The 19,874-nt window shown below is 31.0% G+C and overlaps 1 protein-coding gene and 1 pseudogene across 1 annotated transcript; both read left to right on the plus strand.

The window, feature by feature from the left end:
• The first annotated feature begins 658 nt into the window (after nt 1–658).
• On the plus strand, nt 659–2,279 carry LOC122604638 (annotated as a pseudogene).
• A 1,134-nt stretch (nt 2,280–3,413) lies between these two features.
• On the plus strand, nt 3,414–5,615 carry LOC122604639 (probable prolyl 4-hydroxylase 10). The gene is made up of 8 exons (XM_043777513.1): nt 3,414–3,538; nt 3,630–3,714; nt 3,944–4,044; nt 4,168–4,265; nt 4,648–4,777; nt 4,868–5,058; nt 5,216–5,306; nt 5,440–5,615. Exons 1-7 carry the CDS (start codon nt 3,414–3,416, stop codon nt 5,290–5,292), a joined length of 807 nt encoding a protein of 268 aa, XP_043633448.1. The 3' UTR covers nt 5,293–5,306; nt 5,440–5,615.
• The last annotated feature ends 14,259 nt before the right edge of the window (nt 5,616–19,874 follow it).

Genomic DNA, 19,874 nt, shown 5'->3' on the forward strand with positions numbered 1-19,874 from the left:
AAAGTGAAATAAATGTCATAACTACTAGATTACTGCATTGAATCCTTTTCGACAGAGAACCTGCATCATAGTGACATGATCAAACATTGTAAGGTCGAAGTCAACATAAGTATTACAGCAAGTTTAACATCAATAACTTGCAGCTCCATACTCGGGACCAGTCAATGTATTGTACCTCTACTTACACATACATCTGATAATATTTACATATATAGGCAGCCTAATAAGCTTCTTCTTGCTTCCAAATTTGATATGTGTTCTTCAGACATTTTACTCCTTTTGAAACATCCACAGATAATAAAGCATATACAAACCGAGACAAAAAATTTTTTGTCAACGGTGGAAGTTTCAAGGGGCAGGAGGGTGACCCTTCCGAATAGATAAGTTAAAAATGGGAATTACATAGAAGCATTTTTTCGCTAGTGTATGCATTCTTCGATGATTGCAATTGTTGTTTGGCCATTTTAAGAGTACGTGGTCCATCCGTAAGATATGTTTTGTTTTAATCCTTTCCTGATATTTCTATTTAAAAATCAAAGTTTGGAGGGGTGGGAACCCTCTCCATCGCCTTAAATATTCCACCAGAGTTTGGTTGTTTTCATTTTGATCTTTTCAATGCAGACTCTCTGTTTGTTTTTCACTTTGATCCTTCTTGCTCATGGAGTTCATGCGAATCCAAGTAATTCTACGATTGCTCATAACATATGAAGACACATGGTATGTAGTGTTTATCTTTTTGCATACCTACAAGCTTACATACATGTTTAGAGTCTTGATATATTCTAGCATGGGACTTGGCTTTATACCAAACACTTACATATAGTACGCAATTTTATAAAGGTACCATCCGTGCTCTTTAACATTTCTGGAGCGAGGACAAGATGAAACGATCCGGGCTATTGAGAAAAGGATTGCAGACTTCACCTTCTTACCTGTAGGTATGTATATCAGAAAGCGCTACCAATATTATTCCACTTAAGTTCTTTCGGACAACCAGAAGAATTAAATTTTGCTTCTTTCTTTTGTTGGGATACCCATACTCCTGAACGAGTTGAAAACCACTAAAAAACAGCTTTTATGGCCTTATTTTTTGGTACCCATGGCCCATGGGTGTCTCATTCAGTCACTCACTTTGCGAGCAGACTAATCCTAAGAGCTGACTTGCTTTGCGGGCGAGAGTCAAAGCAATCAAACCTCCTTGACACTAGGGTATCTTTTTTTTAAGGAACCAGGGATCGATCCTGTGACCTCCAAGGGTTTCACCCTTTTGAAGACACGTTCCCAACCACTGGACCACCATCCTAGTGGTTAGCTTTTATGGCCTTACATAAACAGATAAACCGATTTTATTTCTGTTCAGAAAATGGTGAAGGACTTCAAGTTATCCACTATGAAGTAGGAGATAATTTCCACGTCATAGTGACTTGCATTTTTATCAAACCACGAAGAGGGGTCAACGGATGGCAACAGTTCTAATGTACCTGTAAGTGATGTCTTTTCTTCTTCTTTTTTTTTTTTCATGGACTTTGTTTCATCTTCTTTGATCTCTTTGAATAATTCTCTCATCATTTACAGATCGGATGCTGAAGATGGGGGTGAGACAGCCTTTCCTTCTGCAATGGGAAAGTATAATGATGCACGTCGGCCGTTTAAATATTCTGAATGTGATAAAAGCGTATTATATGCTAAACCAAAAATCGGGGACGCATTGCTTCTATGGAACGTTAAACCAGATGGCACTTCCGAGTATTCAAGTGAATATGGTGAGTTATTGTTTTTGTATATATTAGGTGATTTATATTGAGTGTCACATCTATGTATTATCCATTCAACATTTCATATGCTACATACCTTTGTACAAAGATTAGCGAGACATTATTTTACACTGAATTTTGCACTTCTCTCGTTATTGCATAGCTGAGTGCCCTGTTATTAAGGGGAATAAGTGGACTGCTACAAAATGGATTCGTTCGAAGGAGCATTATGAGGAATAAATTTGGTTTAAAAGGTACTCTTATAAAGTTTATGTACATGTTTTTGCATCTTGCTTCACAAATGACAGGCATATCAGCACATTGGTTATGGTTACCTTTTGACATTCGTAGCGATTAATGAACCTGACTCATGTATTTTTGGAGGATTCTACTGAGCTGTTATCCAGTTAAAGAACTGCCCCAGAAAATGACATCAAAGTTCTACAATCAGAAAAAATAACTCTATAAGATGATTTTAAATATCTGTAATGTTGTTATTTGTTAAGGATACATTATGCTCCCAAAAAAGATGATCAAATGAAAAAATCTGTTTGTGTTATAATAGCTGAACAATTATGTTAACCATTTGGTGTCATAAGAAAAGGCCTCGGCCCAACATAAAAGCCCAACTAAAACTTTTATTCCAAGTTCATAGTGGACTGAAGTTGGAGCAATGATGATATATAACCAGTCCAAGTTGCTTATAAAATCTATAGATGAGTACTTTTCTGAGATTAAACATCCGAAACTGCAATAGTACTTCAATTCTTAAACTAGAAATCAATCTCCATTATAAATTTATATAGCCCCTCTATACAGTATCATTCCTCACACGCTTAAGGAATTAAAACTCTGAAGCCACCTTCATTTGTCATACATGTTAAGCAGAGACTTCAGCTGAACACGCATGCATGTTGATCGATTTTGGGCTAATGAAGCTCCCGATAACATACTGCAAAATGTCCCCATGTTTTAAGTAAGCAAATTCCACATGTCATTGAAAGTATTATAAATATTATTAATCGACTCTAGAGTCGCTGATACTCCCGGGCCTACTGGAAACAAAGTATTATAAATATTATTACTGCGTTGAATCCTTTTCGATAGAATAATGCATCATATTGCTATGATCAAAAATTTTTAAGGGCTAAGTCAAAACAAGTATAACACAAGTTTAACATCGAAAAGTTGCAGTTCCATACTCAGCACCAGTAAAACTATTGTACCTCTACTTATACATAAATCTGGTAATTTTCACATATATACCAGAACTTGAATTTTTAGGCTAATAAGCTTCTTCTGGATTCCAAATTTGATGTGTTCTTCAGACATTTTACACATTTTGAAGCATATACAAACTGAGACAAAAAAATTTTGTCAACGGTGGAAGTTTCAAGGGGCAGGAGGGTGACCCATCCAAATATATAATTTAAAAATGGGAATTACATAGAAGAATTTGTTTCCTAGTGTATGCATTCTTCGATGATTGCAATTGTTGTTTGGACATTTTAAGAGTACGTGGTCCATCCGCAAGATATGTTTTATTTTAATCCTTTCGTGACATTCCTATTTTTAAATCAAAGTTTTGAAGGGGCAGAACCCGTTCCAGTACCTTAAATATTCCACCAGAGTCTGGCTGTTTTCATTTTGATCTTTTCAATGCAGACTCTCTGTTTGTTTTTCACTTTGATCCTTCTTGCTCACGGAGTTCATCCGATTCCAAGTAAATTTACAACAGATCATGTTCCCAACTCCATCGTTCAAAATGATACTGATGCTGCAAGGTCAGTTTGCATTTAGATTAAAGTTTGTTCTAATTTGATCCGGCTCAATTTTGGATAGGACTTAAACTAATATTCATTATGGGTGAGTTAGAAGTGACGGGTGCAGTGATGGATTAGATCACTCGGTTGAAGTGATCTCATGGGAGCCTAGAGTTGTCATCTATCATAACTTTCTGGTCAGAATTATGTTCTACAAATTTTTTTCTTTATGCATATATTCTTTGTGATTTTGGAAAAGGTTATAGTTGGTTATAAAATCTTTTGCTTAAACAAATCCATCATTTGGGCTTACTAATTAAGTGACTTCATAACGGAAAGTAAGCCTTGTGTTGCTTAAACATATATAGACTTTTTTTTGAATCTGTAGAAACATATGTAACTGAAATAAGTTCTTTTTAATGACAGTCGAAAAAGGAATGTGAATATCTAATTAACGTCGCTAAACCACATATGAGAAGGTCAACTATTACTGATTTGGTAACTCGCGAAACATACGAAGACACATGGTATGTAGTGCATATCTCTTTGCATAGCTATAAGATTGCATACATGTTTAGGGTCTTCATATGTTCTAGCATGAGACTTGGCTTTATACCAAACACTTAGATATCGTACGAGTATTTATTCAGGTTCAGTCCATGCTCTTTAACTATGCTGGACCGAGGACAAGATGAAACAATCCGGGCTATTGAGAAAAAGATTGCAGACTTCACCTTCTTACCTGTAGGTATGTATATTAGAAAGCGCTACCAATGTTCTTTCACTTAAGTTCTTTTGGACAACCAAAAGAACTGGATTTTGCTTCTTTCTTTTCTTAGGATACCCATACTCAATGAGTTGAACACCACTAAAAAACAGCTTTTATGGCCTTATTTTTGGTAACCATGGGTGCCCACTCGCTTTGTGAGCTGACTAATCTGACTCGCTTTGCGAGCCCGGAGTCAAAGCATCTGAAACTTCGTGGCCACTAGGTCATCTTTTTTTATGGAACCAGAGGTTGAACCTGTGACCTCCAGGGAGTTTCACTCTTTTGAAGACACATGCCCAACCTAGTGATTAGCTTTTATGGCCTTACTTAAACAGATAAACCGGTTTTTATTTCTGTTCAGAAAATGGTGAAGGACTTCAAGTTATCCATTATGAAGTAGGAGATAAATATCCACTTCATAATGACTTGTATCTTGATGATTATCAAACCGGGAAGAGAGGTAAACGGATGGCAACAGTTCTAATGTACCTGTAAGTGATGTCTTTTCTTCTTCTTTTTTTTTTCATGGACTTTGTTTCATCTTCTTTGATCTCTTTAAATAATTCTCTCATCATTTACAGATCGGATACTGAAGATGGGGGTGAGACAGCCTTCCCTTCTGCAATGGGAAAGTATGATGATGTACATCGTTGGGCGTTTGAATATTCTGAATGTAACAAAAGCGTCTTATATGCTAAACCAAAAATGGGAGACGCATTGCTTCTATGGAACGTTAAACCAGATGGCACTTCCGAGTATTCAAGTGAATATGGTGAGTTATTGTTTTTGTATATATCAAGTGATTATTATCGAATGTCACATCCATGTATTATCCATTCAACACTTCATATGCTACATACCTTTGCACAAAGGTTACACGAGACATGTTATTTTACACTAAATTTTGCAATTTTCTCATTATTGCATAGCTGAGTGCCCTGTTATCAAGGGAAATAAGTGGACTGCTACAAAATGGATTCGTTCGAAGGAGTATTATGAGAAATGAACTTGGTTCGAAAGGTAGTTCTATGAAGTTTATGTGAATGTTGTTTTATGTTTTGCTTCACAAATTATGTAGGTATATCAGCACAATGGATTTACCCTTTTGGCATTAGTAGCGATTAATGAACCTGACTTATATGTATTTTTGCAGGATTCTACTGCGCTGTTATCCAGTTAAAGCTATGGTTACTGCCCCGGAAAAGGTCATCAAAGTTCTACAATTAGAAAAAATAATTCTATAAGATGATTTTACATATCTGTAATGTTTTTATTTGTTAAGGATACATTATGCTCCCAACAAAGAGAATATCAAATGAAACATCTAAATGAAACATCTGTTTGTATTAAGATGTCCGATCAGCTTCTTTTCGGTTCCAAAATTGACATGGGTTTATTATTTGTCACTTGACAAAAAATAAAACGTGGTTAGGCTATGAGCCCATTATGTATATCTTTTGAAGAGATTTTGGTCATACAAAAAAGGCCTCAGCCCAATATAAAGGCCCAACTAAAACTTTTATTCTAAGTTGATCGTGGACTGTGTATTGAAACATGAGTACTTTTCATTAAATAGATTAACCATTTGTTCATTTTCTCAAAGAACAACGACCATGTTTCAAGTAAAAAAAAGGAAGTCCAACTTGGCCAAGACATACTATTGAAAAAAAATATATATGTATCTCTTCTATATATAAAACTGAAGTCCCATCCTAAAATTTAGCTAAAAATAAGCTTAGTTGGCATATCTAAAACCCTTTCATTCTTTAATTTATTTTAAGAACTATTAATTATGATGTCATAAACAAAAAATTAGATATAAAAACAAATTGGTCAATGGTTTGTTAGTTTCCGCTTAATTGTAGTACTTCCTCTACTGATGCAAACCATATCACATTCAATTTAGTTATTTATAGTATTGTACATCTATTCTTTATATAAATAAATACACTTGAAGACGACTACTGTTATACGAGTATTACTTTACAGATATTCACAAAACTAAGTTATAAACTCATTCATATAACTAACAAAACTACTTAACTAATTTAAAGAAATTGTAATTTGCTAAATTTATGTCATGTTTAAGGCATACTAAGCTTATTTATAAAGGAAAACAACTCTTGCTAAATCTAGTCATTAAATTTATAGTAAAAAGTGCATAAAAATACATAACCAATGAATTAGAGATACATAAATATGCAAAAAAAAACCATAGGTTTATCATTTATTTAAAGGTAAAATCTCAATTAATTACAACACAAACAAAACAAAACATAAAATAACACGTCAAAATGTGTTAATTTTTTCTCTTATTTGATCACATTTTGAATTTATTATCAGTATCATTTTCTGTTTTGAATTTTTATGTATGTGTAATGTGTTTTATGTATTAAAATAAATGTATACGTATTACATCTATGTTGTTAAGTTTCCTCATTTAACATTTACATCAAAACTTTTATAATTATAATAGGTTATACTAATACTACCCGGGTATAACCCGGAATCTTAAGCTAGTATGTATATATATAGGGGATGAGTATTGTAAAACAAATATTAACGTAAAACAAATAAAACAAGATTTTGACCCTTAGATTATGGTTAAATTGATGCACAAAGATTCATGAACCAATTGATGCACGATGATTTTCAGTGAAGAGAAATCTATTATTTTATTTGTTTTACTTTAATACTTGTTTTATTTAACCTAAAATCTATATATACCAAAACCTATATATATAATACATTAATGTATGTCATTTCTTTTTATTGACGAATACTAAATTGACAAAACATCTTTCTTTAAGAAATTTAAAAGACCTGTCACGTTAAAAACTTAAAATATTCATGGGAAGGAGACACAAAAATACAATAGTTTTTTGGATGTTACGTAACCTCATAAATAAGAAAAAAAAAATTAATTTAATTATCTCTGGATCTAATGTATTCTTAAGTCTTGTTTTTTAAGTTTAATAAAATAGGTTCCACTCCACTAGCTACCTTATCTATATAATAATCCATATATGGAAACGTACAACGTTATACTGGACATATTTAGAATGTATAGAAAAAATCAAAAAAATGAGTGTTTCCGGCCTTTATATATATATAAAAAAAAAAATAAAAAAAAAAAAAAAAAAAAAACTATTAAGAAACATACTAGACTTTCAATAACTCATTTTTTTTACTTTATATTTATTTCTTCTTTCAAAAATTGAAACTTCTTGCTTTTTCCAAACTTGCAATTAAACAGGTTTTCTAACTTTTTAATGGTTTTCAAAAAGATAAAATCAACCCTTTTATTTTTCTTGAAAAATTAGAATAAAAAATTATAAAAATTTTGATATAACTAAACGCTACCTTAATATTTCATTAAAGTTTTGTTTATTAAAAACGAAGGTATATACACAAATATGAAATTTAAACTCATAAATATGAAAAAATATAATTTGGCGTATGTGTTTGATTGGCCATAATAGCATATAGACATAACAGCAGCATGGTTGAATCTGTGGTAAACATTCTGGCCTGAAGTCAGGTCATAGATTTGACTCTCATCTCATGCAAAAGTTGGAGGGTTTTTTTTATCATTTAGTTAGAAAATGGAAACAATATCTCTACTTTAATAAAGGTAAGGTCTTACATTTTAACCTCCCTCATACACCGTCAAGATATTATGGCTCAAAACCTAAAAAAAAATAATCTAACACTAAGCATATAGACATATACTCATCCCAAACTAAAGGTATTTGTTCGTGTTTGGTACACTAATATATATTGGTTTGGTAGCTAATGGTTTCTCGTAATTCAATTGGCCCTCGAAAGTGGTAAGTGGTTTCTGCTATTTCTGCATGTTTAATATTTTGACTTGTAAAACAAGTAAGTTTATGCCGTATATGGTTGTCAAGAAACGTCTTTTTCTCTAGCATTTTGCAATGACATGAATAATTTTTATATATATTAAAAAACAATTGACTTAATATCTTATTTAAAAAGATACATTAAAATTACCAAAAAATGTTACTTAAGCGAAAAACCTAATTGGCACGAAAAGATAAGTTTCACATAAGAAAAAACTATTCTCTTTTAGTTATATAAAAAGATATCAAGACTTTTAAAATTGTAATTAACTCCTTACTTTTTTTTTTCTCCTTTTTTTTATTATTTTCCAACTTTTAATTTTAAAATTTAGAATAAAATCATTCACAATATCTATTCTTCGTATTATGTCCATGACATAATTAGATTATCATCTTTGAAGTTCTAAAGAAGATATGTAGGGATGGTCCGGATGGACATGAGACAGTTGTGATATCAGTTTTAGCATCAAAACCTAGTGTCAATTTCCTGGTATTTGCAAGATTTCTCCAATATCGTGTCATACCCAATCTTAAAAACTATCAAAAGTAGGTACCAGCTGTATCAATCGAGATTGTACCTAGGCGAAATCAAAATTTGAGATTCTTTGCTCATTTTCATATACAAATTACCAAGGTGTTGAGTTGATATGGTCAAGAGCTCATGATTGATTTGGCTTTTTCTTTAATAATAACCACTTTCATTCATCATCAAGTTCCAAAGCAAAGTAGAGGGCTTCGGATGCCATGTCCGCGAACTCGGAGGGAGATGGGTGGCGCGAGCTTGGAGCTCGCTGAGGGCTGAAGAAGACAGGGACCGAAAGTGTAACTTGAATCTAATCGTTGGAGAATTGTTGGTGTAAGATATTAGACGCCAGGGACCAAATGTGTAAGACTGGGTCAAACTTTTTTTTTTTTTTCGAGCCGCTGTGCATACTTTTTTTTGTTTTGTTTTTTTCTCCAACTTATAGCTTTCTTCTTTTTTTAGCAAAGTGAAATTTTTGTTGTTTCCAACTTTTTTTGTGTTTCCAACCTTTTTTTTGGCATTGTATAAACTTATTTTTATAATTATGTAATATTTTACTGTTGATATGTAATGTGTTTTAAGTATTATGTAATGTGTTTTTTTATTAATAAAACATATAAATTAAAAAAAGTTTAGTTATGTAAAGTTTATAAATGTTAAGGATAAATTATTAAAATGTGAAGAAAAGGTTCGGAGTTTCGGTTGTCACTAGAAAAATGTTGAAAAAAAGGTTTGAGAGTTGAAATAAGGTGGAATAATTTGAGGGATAAATGCAAAAAATAGAAAGCACCTTTGGACCAAATCATGAAAATAGCAATGATCTTTAAAACTTTTGTTTTTTAGCAATGGTCTTTTATTTATTACCGGAAATAGCAATATGTGACACGTGTAACTGCTGATGTGGTATTTTGTAAAATGTGGCATTTATTATTTAATCATATAGGTATTTTTTATTTCCATGTCATTTTTCAATAACAAACATCTCGAAGCCAAGTAAAGATCAAAAACATTACTATGTTTGCTTCTTTTTTTTTTCCAGATATCCTTAGAGTTTTCTTTTTTAATTAATAACAAATCTACTCTTTTATCCATCATCATCCTCATCACAATCTATATCTAAATCTATGTATCTATCTATAATCATTATTTCCAGAATCCCAGATTCATATTTCCATAACATCATTATCAGATAGAAAAACCATCAACAAAACTATGGCAATATCACGGATCTATAAAAAATATCATCGAATCTAAAATTAAAAATATCTCAAATCTTTCTAGATCTATCAAAACTTTCATAGATATATAAGCAAGAACAATTGTGGTGTGTCGTGGTGATGATTGAAGTTGCGACGGAGGGAATGGTGGTGGTTGAAGATTGCGGAAGTGGTGGTGGTTGAAGACGACGGGAGTGATGGTTGCAGAAGACGGCGGCAGTGGTGGTCGTGCGACTAGCGGGAGAAACTCATATTTATATGTATATATATATATTCCTAGATCTGAGTATATATATATAGTGAAACATGATTACTATGTCGTGGGTTAAAAGAGTAAAATCGGTGACATATCAATTTGGCCATCTTTCTCTTTAACATCCGGCTTCTTACACCCATTAATAAGCTTGAAGATCGTTGATTTTATTTACTAGAAATAGAAGTTGTCAAAGGTTGTATTTGGAAGAATATATAAAAATGGCGGTGGTGCTGCTTTGCTGCCAATGTCAAAGAGATGGAGATGAATGTTTTTAATCATGTTGTATTGTTGTATCTATGGATTTAATGATGATGACAGATCTGCAGATGTAGATTATAAACATACTCATATATATGAGATGATGATAGATATACTGTAATATCCGAGTATTGGGGAAAAAGACATGGTGGTAAAAATACCTATATGATTAAATAAATAATGCCACGTATTTACAAAATACCACATCAGCAGTTACACGTGTCACATATTGCTATTTTCGGTAATAAATAAAAGGTCATTTTTAAAAATCAAATGTTTTAAAGATCACTGCTATTTTTGTGAATTGGTCTAAAGGTGTTTTCTATTTTTTATATTTATCCCATAATTTAATTGGGTATCTGAAAAGAGATGGAAAGGTCCCTCCCCCTTATGAATTAATGTTTATGTCTTTTCCTATTTAAGAAAAATGTGCTTGTGTCATGAATAACGTCAGTGTCAATTTCTTGTACGTAATTCGGTAATTGGACATGCGTAACAACTTTAAAAATTTAACTTAAAATTTATAAATATCCAAAGCTCTTACATGCTTTGTTGTAATTCATAAATATCTAAAACCCCTTAAAACATGTACATTTAAAAAAGTTATCTTAATAAGTTACTCGTATAAGATAGTTTACTTGAAAATAGAAAAGACTACGTTATATATGTAATTGCATTAGATATTTTGCTTAAGTGCATTCTTAAGAAACCGGTCATCAATGAAGCCGATAAAACTGTGATATATATATATATATATATATATATATATATAATCAAATAAGAATAATTTTAAAATAAGAACGGTGAGAACACCTTAAAATCATCATTTTGATGCATTAAAAGTCTATAAAACTGACATAGTGCATAACTAATTATCATTATTTAAGTGTTTAATAACACATTGATTCATCAAAATCGAAAAAATCACGTTTTTTGTTGGATGCATCATTTTGATGAATATGCATCCAAGATGGATGCACAAAACAAAAAACAAAATTATTTCGATTTTGACGGATGAATGTGTTGTTAAACATTTAAATAATGATAATTAGTTATGCAATATGTTAGTTTTATGTACTTTTAATGCATCAAAATGATGTTTTTAAAGTGTTCTCACCGTTCTTATTTTAAGAGTGTTCTCACCAGAATATTACTATATATATATATATTTGTTTATTATTATTATTATTGATGATTGATTACTTTTAAAAATTAGAAATATAAATTAAATTAAATATTTATTCAAAATGTAGTTAGCTAACCAACCAAGGTGCAAAAGAAATTAAATAATTACATTCGATCTCACACAGTCGACTTGCTACTCATTTTATTAAATCGCAATGCATGCAGAATGTTGTGTAAGTACAGTGTACTTAATTAGGTTGTCAATCAAGAACTATTTTACACATGCTTATAACTTGTTATGTAAGTTTCAAATTAGAAATTCTGTAATAATGTGCAAACGTTCACAAATTAAATTGATTTATTAAGGGTTTTACTAAACAAATTCCTAACGGCGTTCGCTAAGTTGCATTAAATAGTTGTACACTTACCATAAAGTTCAGGAGTACTGGAATTTTTATATGAAAAAGTACAATCTTTTTATGCACGTTAAGTGAAGCTCTAAGGGCTTTATTTAGCAATTTTTATTTTTTAAATACATAATATATTTACTAATTATAAATAGTTATTTTATGAATTCTTATTCTAATAACTTTTTAAAAATTTTATTAGTAAGAAATCTCTTTTTTGGTAATTATCCATAATAATAGCATAGATTTTGTGATTTATTCGTTTATAATGGTTAGTCACCAAGTGAAATGTTTATTTGAAAACTAAAATTCTATGAAAACTAAAAAACTGGCTAAAACACACTGTGATCTGAATATATGTAACATCTATGAAATTTGACTTGTTGACCACGTGTACATTTTGACTAATTATTTAGATAATCAATATATTTCGGGTGTAACTTGGAGTTCAATTAAGTGCAATATGTTCATGTAGATCAATTTACTATTTAATTTGAGACTTATGTACTAGTCGAGATCATTTGTTAGTACTAATCAATTTTATAATATGAGATGACATTTAAATCAATTAAAAAGTTAAATGGTTCCCTTTTCGGTTGACCCATACCCAACCCATGACCCATTTACCCATTCCTTTCACCCAACCCTAGCCTTACACCCCATCCCCTCTCATCCAATCATTCTTCATCTCTCACTCTCTCACTAAAACCCTTGCAAGAACACCACACATAGATCTCACACTCTCTCTAAATTTTAGCATCATTTATTGTTGTTCAAGCAACATTAGTGTTAGATTAATCATCATTATCATTATCTTCATAACATATCAAAAACTTCGGCATTTTCAAGTGCAAAAGTTTCCTTTAAGCTTCAAATTCGGATTTGGCACTTTGGTGGGAGTTTTGGTAAATAAATTTAATTCAAAATCATCATTTAATGTTATTAATCTTGTTCTTGGTCAATCCCTAGTCATCTTAAGTCAAAAATGGGTTCTTAGAGCCAAATATGATGTGTTAAGAACAATGATGGATATGACGGATATGATGACAATATAAATGGGCACTCTAAGTGCTTGATGACATTATACGGATACTTTAGTACTTGATGACATTATGGATGACATGAGGACAAATGAGGGACATTATGTACATGTGTGAAGTCATAGAACTCTCTAGATACTTGTTGTTATCGAATTTCTCGTTCTTTATACTTATTTAAGTTATAAATGGCATCGGTACGTGTTCTTGTCGTTTCTTTCCTACGAACTCACCAACCTAGTGTTGATATTGTTTTATACACTTCTCGGGTAACCAAGAGAATCCAAAAGCTTGATGTGCATTGTTAGGATTTGGACTTGGACTATGGATCCGTGATTCATTACCCAAAGATGAGACTTGCTTAGGATCATTAGCCATCTTAAATGTTATTTTGTAAACTTTTGATGGTTGTATGCTCCTTATGCTTTTTTGACCTTGTGTATTAAATGTTGGGTTCACGGAATCCTTTTAAATTCATAGAGTCTCATGCTACGATAATTTCATCTTGTGTCATGCTTTTCGGTGCATTTCGAGCCTCACTCGGGGTGTTACAATATAACACAGTGTGTTTTGTTGTGTTTTCTATAAACACATTGTGTTAAGTTTTAAATCACAGCGTGATCATAAAATTGTTCAAACACACTGTGATATGAACTTAACACAATGTGTCTTCTAAAAACACATTAATACATTGTGTTAAATTTAGATCATAGTGAGTTTTGGCTAATTTTCTAGTATCTACGAAAATTTTAGTTTTCAAATAATCACAAGCAAAAAGTTTTTTTTTAAAGATAATATTAATAAAAAGTTCCTAAAGTTATTTGAGTTTGATAATCACATATTGTAGCTGATATTCACATAAATTATTAGGGCGTATTTGATTCACATAATATTTATATAAGAAATGAAATCTATTAAAGAAATTAGAATTTGAATAAATTAAATTTGTCATAATGTTTTCAAGTTTTTAAAAAGTCAACTGGGAGAATGACCATCCCCAAGAAATGGAGATCTATGTGCACCGAAACTCCAAACAGGTAGTCGTACCTGTTTTAGAAACTCCATGGAAACGTTTCCGTGTACGAAACACGTGTGAAACTTTTCCTTGAAATTTCCATAGATATCGAAAAGTTTTTTTGAAGTTTCATACTGAGTCTAATTAATATTAGAGTTTAATGGACTTTTCGTATTCCAAACAGACTATATTATATACAATTTGATCAACATTCAATTTTTTTTTATTTCAAAACCAATTATTAAAAACTAAACATTCGATGAGTGATCACTGATTAAGCACATATTATACAACTATACATATACAGTTATACATAATATCTGAAGTCTCAAGTCTCTCTATAAAAAATTAATATATTTTAAATTTGTATGTTTTTTTGTTGTCGTACCCGTATCTTGCAATTTTTAGTTTTGCCGTTTCTCGTTCTCGTACCCCTTTGCCGTACCCGTTTCGGTGCTACATAGATGGAGATCCCATTTAATGATGAAATGTATACATTCTAACGAAATGAGATTCCTCCGTATTTAAACAATCAAAAACACAAACGAAATTCAATTTAATTCAATCATATTCTGTGTATCAAACGCAACCTAAATGTTCAAAGACATACCTTCCATTCCAATGCAATTAATGGCTCCTGATTATTCGTTTGCTTGTTATTTGTTCATGTGGTTGGAAAGTCGTGGGTTGTGGTTTTTGGTTCATGTGGTTCGTCAATCGTGGGTCATGGTTCTTTGTTCATATGATTCATCATTATTTGCTTTTGTAGTTTGTAGGCCACGGGCTATGGTTAATTAAAGAGGCCATGTTCTATTTGAATTTACTGATATGTCTTATTTTATATTTATTTGGCTATTTCCCACATCATTATTAGTGTTTTTAAGTGCTTTATGAGTCATTTTCGTATACATTTTGTGTTTTTATGGTATTTGTTAATGTTTCAGTATATTAACAGGTATTTGAGCATGAATTCTAGAGAAAACGACATTTTGAGGTGAACAAGTGCTTACGGAAGGATTACTTGGTACAAAGCTGTAGTTTGCTACTGTACAGGATCTCACTGCGGCGCATTTACACATTTATGTAATTTATTATCCATGATCTAGGGTATACATTATACAATCTGGTAATTTGTGTTCATAATTGCTTGAATTGTTTTGCATACGATTTCAACTTTTATACTTGTCATGGCATTTGCTTTCATAGTGTATCATTATTCTTCAGGTAATTTTATTATTTGGTATATTATCTTTGAATGGACAAGTAATATGAGAAAGAACAATTGGAATTCTAATTTTACTAGTTAGATAAAGTTGAAACTATCAAAATATTTCAAATATCATTGGAATTTCATCAAAAAGTAAAAATATAAGCCTGGGGGGGGGGGGGGGGGGTTGAACGAGTTTGCCGAACGGTGCCACGCGGTAACATCGCCGTCAGTGTTTTACTGGAAGAGAGAGACAAAAAAAATCAGTGAAGAACATCGAATGGAGAAACAAAAGAGAGAGGAGAGGAAGGAAGCAGATTGGCTGTGAGAAAAACACGTAGACCCACAATAATATGTTTTTTTTTAATTGTGATCAATGGAGGATTTTATATATATGTGTATGTAAAGTATATGAAGAAGAAAAAAGCAGATCTGTTTTATTTATTTAATATTTTTATATATTGTTGATTACATTGTAAACTATTTATTTATTTATGTTAACTTATATGCCAGCCCTCGTAAGCTATTTATTTATTTATTTATGTTAATTACATATTAGCCTATGTGCTTTAATTCTTTTATATTATTGATTATATATATATATATATGGAAGAAGTGAAGGTGGGGTTATCTCACACCCAATTTGGGTGAAAAATCTCTCACATATTGGTTTTTTATTCCATAAAAATCAGGGATCCCATCATTTATTCATTAATATTAAAATATTACCGCAAATCAAGATCTAATTTTTCCTCACCCAACTTAGGTGTGTGACAACCTCACACTCACTTTTCCCTATACAGTATATATATATACATATATAGTGAAAAGTTATTTTGAAAACTTTTTTTTTTGCGAGAACCTTTGAGAACTTTTCAAATCAAGCACAACTGATGATTATTCTTTACATGAAAATTGTTTTTTCATTGTTTTCTAAATAACTTATGTGTAATTTTGAAGTTTATATTTGTGTGGATGCATGAATTATCATCCGTTATACAATTATGTAATGACTTGGTAAAGTTTGAGAAAATTGAGGTGAAAATTTTTATTGGTTAGTAATAAACTGGAAATTTGATAAAGTTTGGGAAAGAAGTGACCACTCCCTCCCCCTAATATTTTATTCCAATCATAAATTTATAGTTTTAGAGAGCTTCATAAAAAAAATTTAATTTTTTTTTATCTTGAAAACATCATAGAAAACCGAGCAACGATCAACTTGAATGCCTAAGTCGGGATGTCATATTCAAAATAACTACAATGTACGTCAAGTCACCACCTTATGAAAATCGGGATAAATTTTCTTTCATCTTCCTCATTGAACTATTTGTTCTTTTATTCAACTCTAATTACTCACAATGTATGTCACATCTTATCATCGATAAAGTGACCACTAGTTCACCTTTTATGATCACAATTAGATTTTGTACCATAAACGCGTTAAATCACGAGTAATCTATTAGAGTAAGAAACAATAAAAATAAAGCAAATCCAAAAAGAAGTTTCTTTCGGTGAAAACAACTAAGTAAAAGTAGGAACCTGTTAACTTGTATGTTTGTACATGTGGTCGAGTCTTTCGCAAGTAAATGTAAGGCCTCGTGTACATCTTTACCTATTACAGTGGAAAATGCTTAGTTTAAAAATATATCTTACCACAATCAAATTAAGGCCACTACTATCACTTTTCACTTGATATGTCCGTCAGTGCTCGCTAACAAAAAATGGGACCTCTCGAGGAGAAAAATTCGGTTGAACTGGTTTTGGTTTTGGTGTTTTCCTTTTATTGAAATGTTATTAAACTTGTTACGATCCAACGAAAATAGTTAAAATACATTTACAATCTACTAAAAAAAAATATATAATAGTTTTAGTTATAGAAAATATAAATTTTAAAATTCACAAACAACAAAAATAAAATTAACATATACAATCATCGTAAAATTATTGTAAAAAATCAAATGTAAAATACAAAACGCTTAAACGGACATGTTGAACAGAAAACCGACCGGTTCAACACACGGACGGTGCGTTTCAATAGGTCTGACTAACCGGTTTCTGTTTTCAAAATATTCAATGCATTATTGAAAATCTTGTAAGTTAACACAGCCATTTTGAAATGTTGCGTTATTGATACATAAAAAAATGTGGTGAAAATTATTTGGTATATCATTAGCCACAGTTTTTTTTTTCAAACATCCAGTCAGGAGATGACAGCATAAAAACTTTATTATGATGGTGAAACTTTACACGTATCTCTAGAAAACAATATGTCGGTCATGGGGCGTTACACGTATTCATAGAAAAAAACCTTAAGAGTTGTTATCCGTAAAAATCGAATTCAAGATCCGAAAGTATCTCTAACCAGCTATTTTAGTCATCATTTTCATCGCCATAGTTTTCTAATTTGTAACTTTGAGAAAAATTGGTGGTCGAGGTGATGGATTAATAAATGAAGTCACATTATAGAATGGACTGAGATTAATTTAGCCATGAATTTAGGGGTGGATGAAAATCAAAGTTGGAAAATAGGAATTGACAAAAGTACCAAATTATTTGTTGGACATGTGAGGAATGACTATGACAAATTTGACAATTCCACCGTCTAATTTCTAGTTGAGCAACAAAGTGATGTACCTGAATTAATATAATAAAGACACATGATTATAATGGGCAGCTGGTATCCCGACCACTTTTTTGGTAATTAAATCAGACTATCGCTGCAAATAGTGGTGTTTTTGTCCATATCCAACTATTTACAGCGATTACTTACAGGGGCCTCGCTATTTTTTGCCAGATTTACTATCGCTGCAAATAATATGTATGGTCTGGATACCAAAAAAGCTTGGCTGGGATATAAATCCCTATATGCGGTATACTTTTTCTTTTTTTTTTTCTTTCACCACAAACATTCATATTCTTCATACTTGTTCTACCAAGAAGTTATATATACAGAGACGACACTTGGAGCTGGAACCTAAATGCGTCTTGCTGGGAATTCTTAATAAAATACGCCGTTATATATGTTAAAAAAATAAAAGAGGTTATACCTATAATCTATGTCTATGCTGAAAAATATGTTATATTTAGATGTGATAATATAATTGCACTAACAAAAATAAGCAAATACCAAATTAGAAAGATACATTGAACTGGATTGTCTAGGCACCCTTAAAGTCAAACACATTTGAAAAAGATTCTTACAAGTAATTTGAGTAATTTGAGGGGTTAAATTAAACGATAAAATTAAAGGTTAAGATTTAAAAATAATGATTAAATCTTAATCATTAATTTTAATCTAATAGTCATTAACCTTTTAACTTTACCCCTTAAGTTACTTTTAACTTTAGCATATCCCTAGCCAAAAGAGAAGTACCAAAGCCCAAATAGTAACCCAAATAAAAAGTCAAACTTTAAAGGGCATACAACTTCATGTCAACTTTTTTTTTCTTGAAAATAATTCCGATTTTTAAAAGTCTTAATCTATATTTCTAGCTTCCAATAAACTTTTGGAGTTTAACCATTTAAGGTATTTATAATTTCTTTAATCTACTATTACCTTTTGAAATTTTCTAAGAGTTAATTACATAAATCGTTCCTGTCATGATACCCAGCTTGCAGGTTTCATCCCTAACTTTTAAAAATAACAGTTTTAGTTCAAAAAACTTTGTTCCATCAACAGTTTTAGTCCTGGCCATAAACGTTCGTTTAAAACCAAGTCAGGTGATTCGCACGTGATGGGTAATCTTGTAAATTGACTTAATGATACCCATAGTTAATTACATAAATCGTCTATGTTGTGGCTAGTCACTTGCAGTTTTCATCCTTAACTTTCAAAAATTACAGATTTGGTCCAAAATCCAAAATTTCAAATGAAAATAAAACACAAAATCATTTAGAATTCTAATGCATAACATATATCACAGATACAATCCCAAATCCAAAATCAAACACAAATTTAATCCAAATTTAATAAATACAAATCTAATGAAAATTAAATTTAAATCCCATCACTTTCATATTAATTAACTACTTGTAAATATTATATCTACTTTTTATATACAACTAACTCACAAACAAAAAAAAAACTTAAAAAAAATCTTATCATCTTTATTATTTTTGGTTCTAATCTGTTTTTATAAGTACTCAAAACAAAAATAAAACTTTAAGTAAAAAGAGATATCAATCATTTAAAGCCCATAAACACTTAAAAAACAAGATAATAATAATAATAATAATAATAATGTAAGGAAGTTGGATAATTAGGATCTTTTTTGTGTGAAAATGTTTCTTATCATAGATTGAGGATAAATATTTTGGACCAAAACTGTAATTTTTGAAAGTTAAGAATGAAAGCTGCAAGTGACGATCCACAACAGGGACAATTTCTGTAATTAACTATTGGTATTATTAAGTCAATTTACACGATTACCCATCACATGTGAATCATGTGACTTGGTTTTAAACGGACGTTTTATGGTGAGGACTAAAACTGTTGATGGAGAAAAAAATTTTGGACTAAAACTATAAATTTTAAAAGTTAAGGATGAAACCTGCAAGCTGGGTACCACGACAAGGACAATTTCAGTAATTAACTCTTTTTCTAAAGTTATATTTTGATGTACCCATAATAAATCCAATTTTGAAAATCAATATTGATTTTCTATCCTAATTCTATATTTT

The sequence above is a fragment of the Erigeron canadensis genome, chromosome 6 (genome assembly GCF_010389155.1).
Source record: "Erigeron canadensis isolate Cc75 chromosome 6, C_canadensis_v1, whole genome shotgun sequence".
Classification (NCBI taxonomy): Eukaryota; Viridiplantae; Streptophyta; class Magnoliopsida; order Asterales; family Asteraceae; genus Erigeron; species Erigeron canadensis.

Coding starts and splice junctions, on each gene's coding strand:
- LOC122604639 (XM_043777513.1), top strand. CDS start 3,414: ATGCAGACTCTCTGTTTGTTTTTCACTTTGATCCTTCTTGCTCACGGA. Junction 4,045..4,167: donor GAAACATACGAAGACACATG/GTATGTAGTGCA, acceptor GTATTTATTCAG/GTTCAGTCCATGCTCTTTAA. Junction 4,266..4,647: donor CTTCACCTTCTTACCTGTAG/GTATGTATATTA, acceptor ATTTCTGTTCAG/AAAATGGTGAAGGACTTCAA.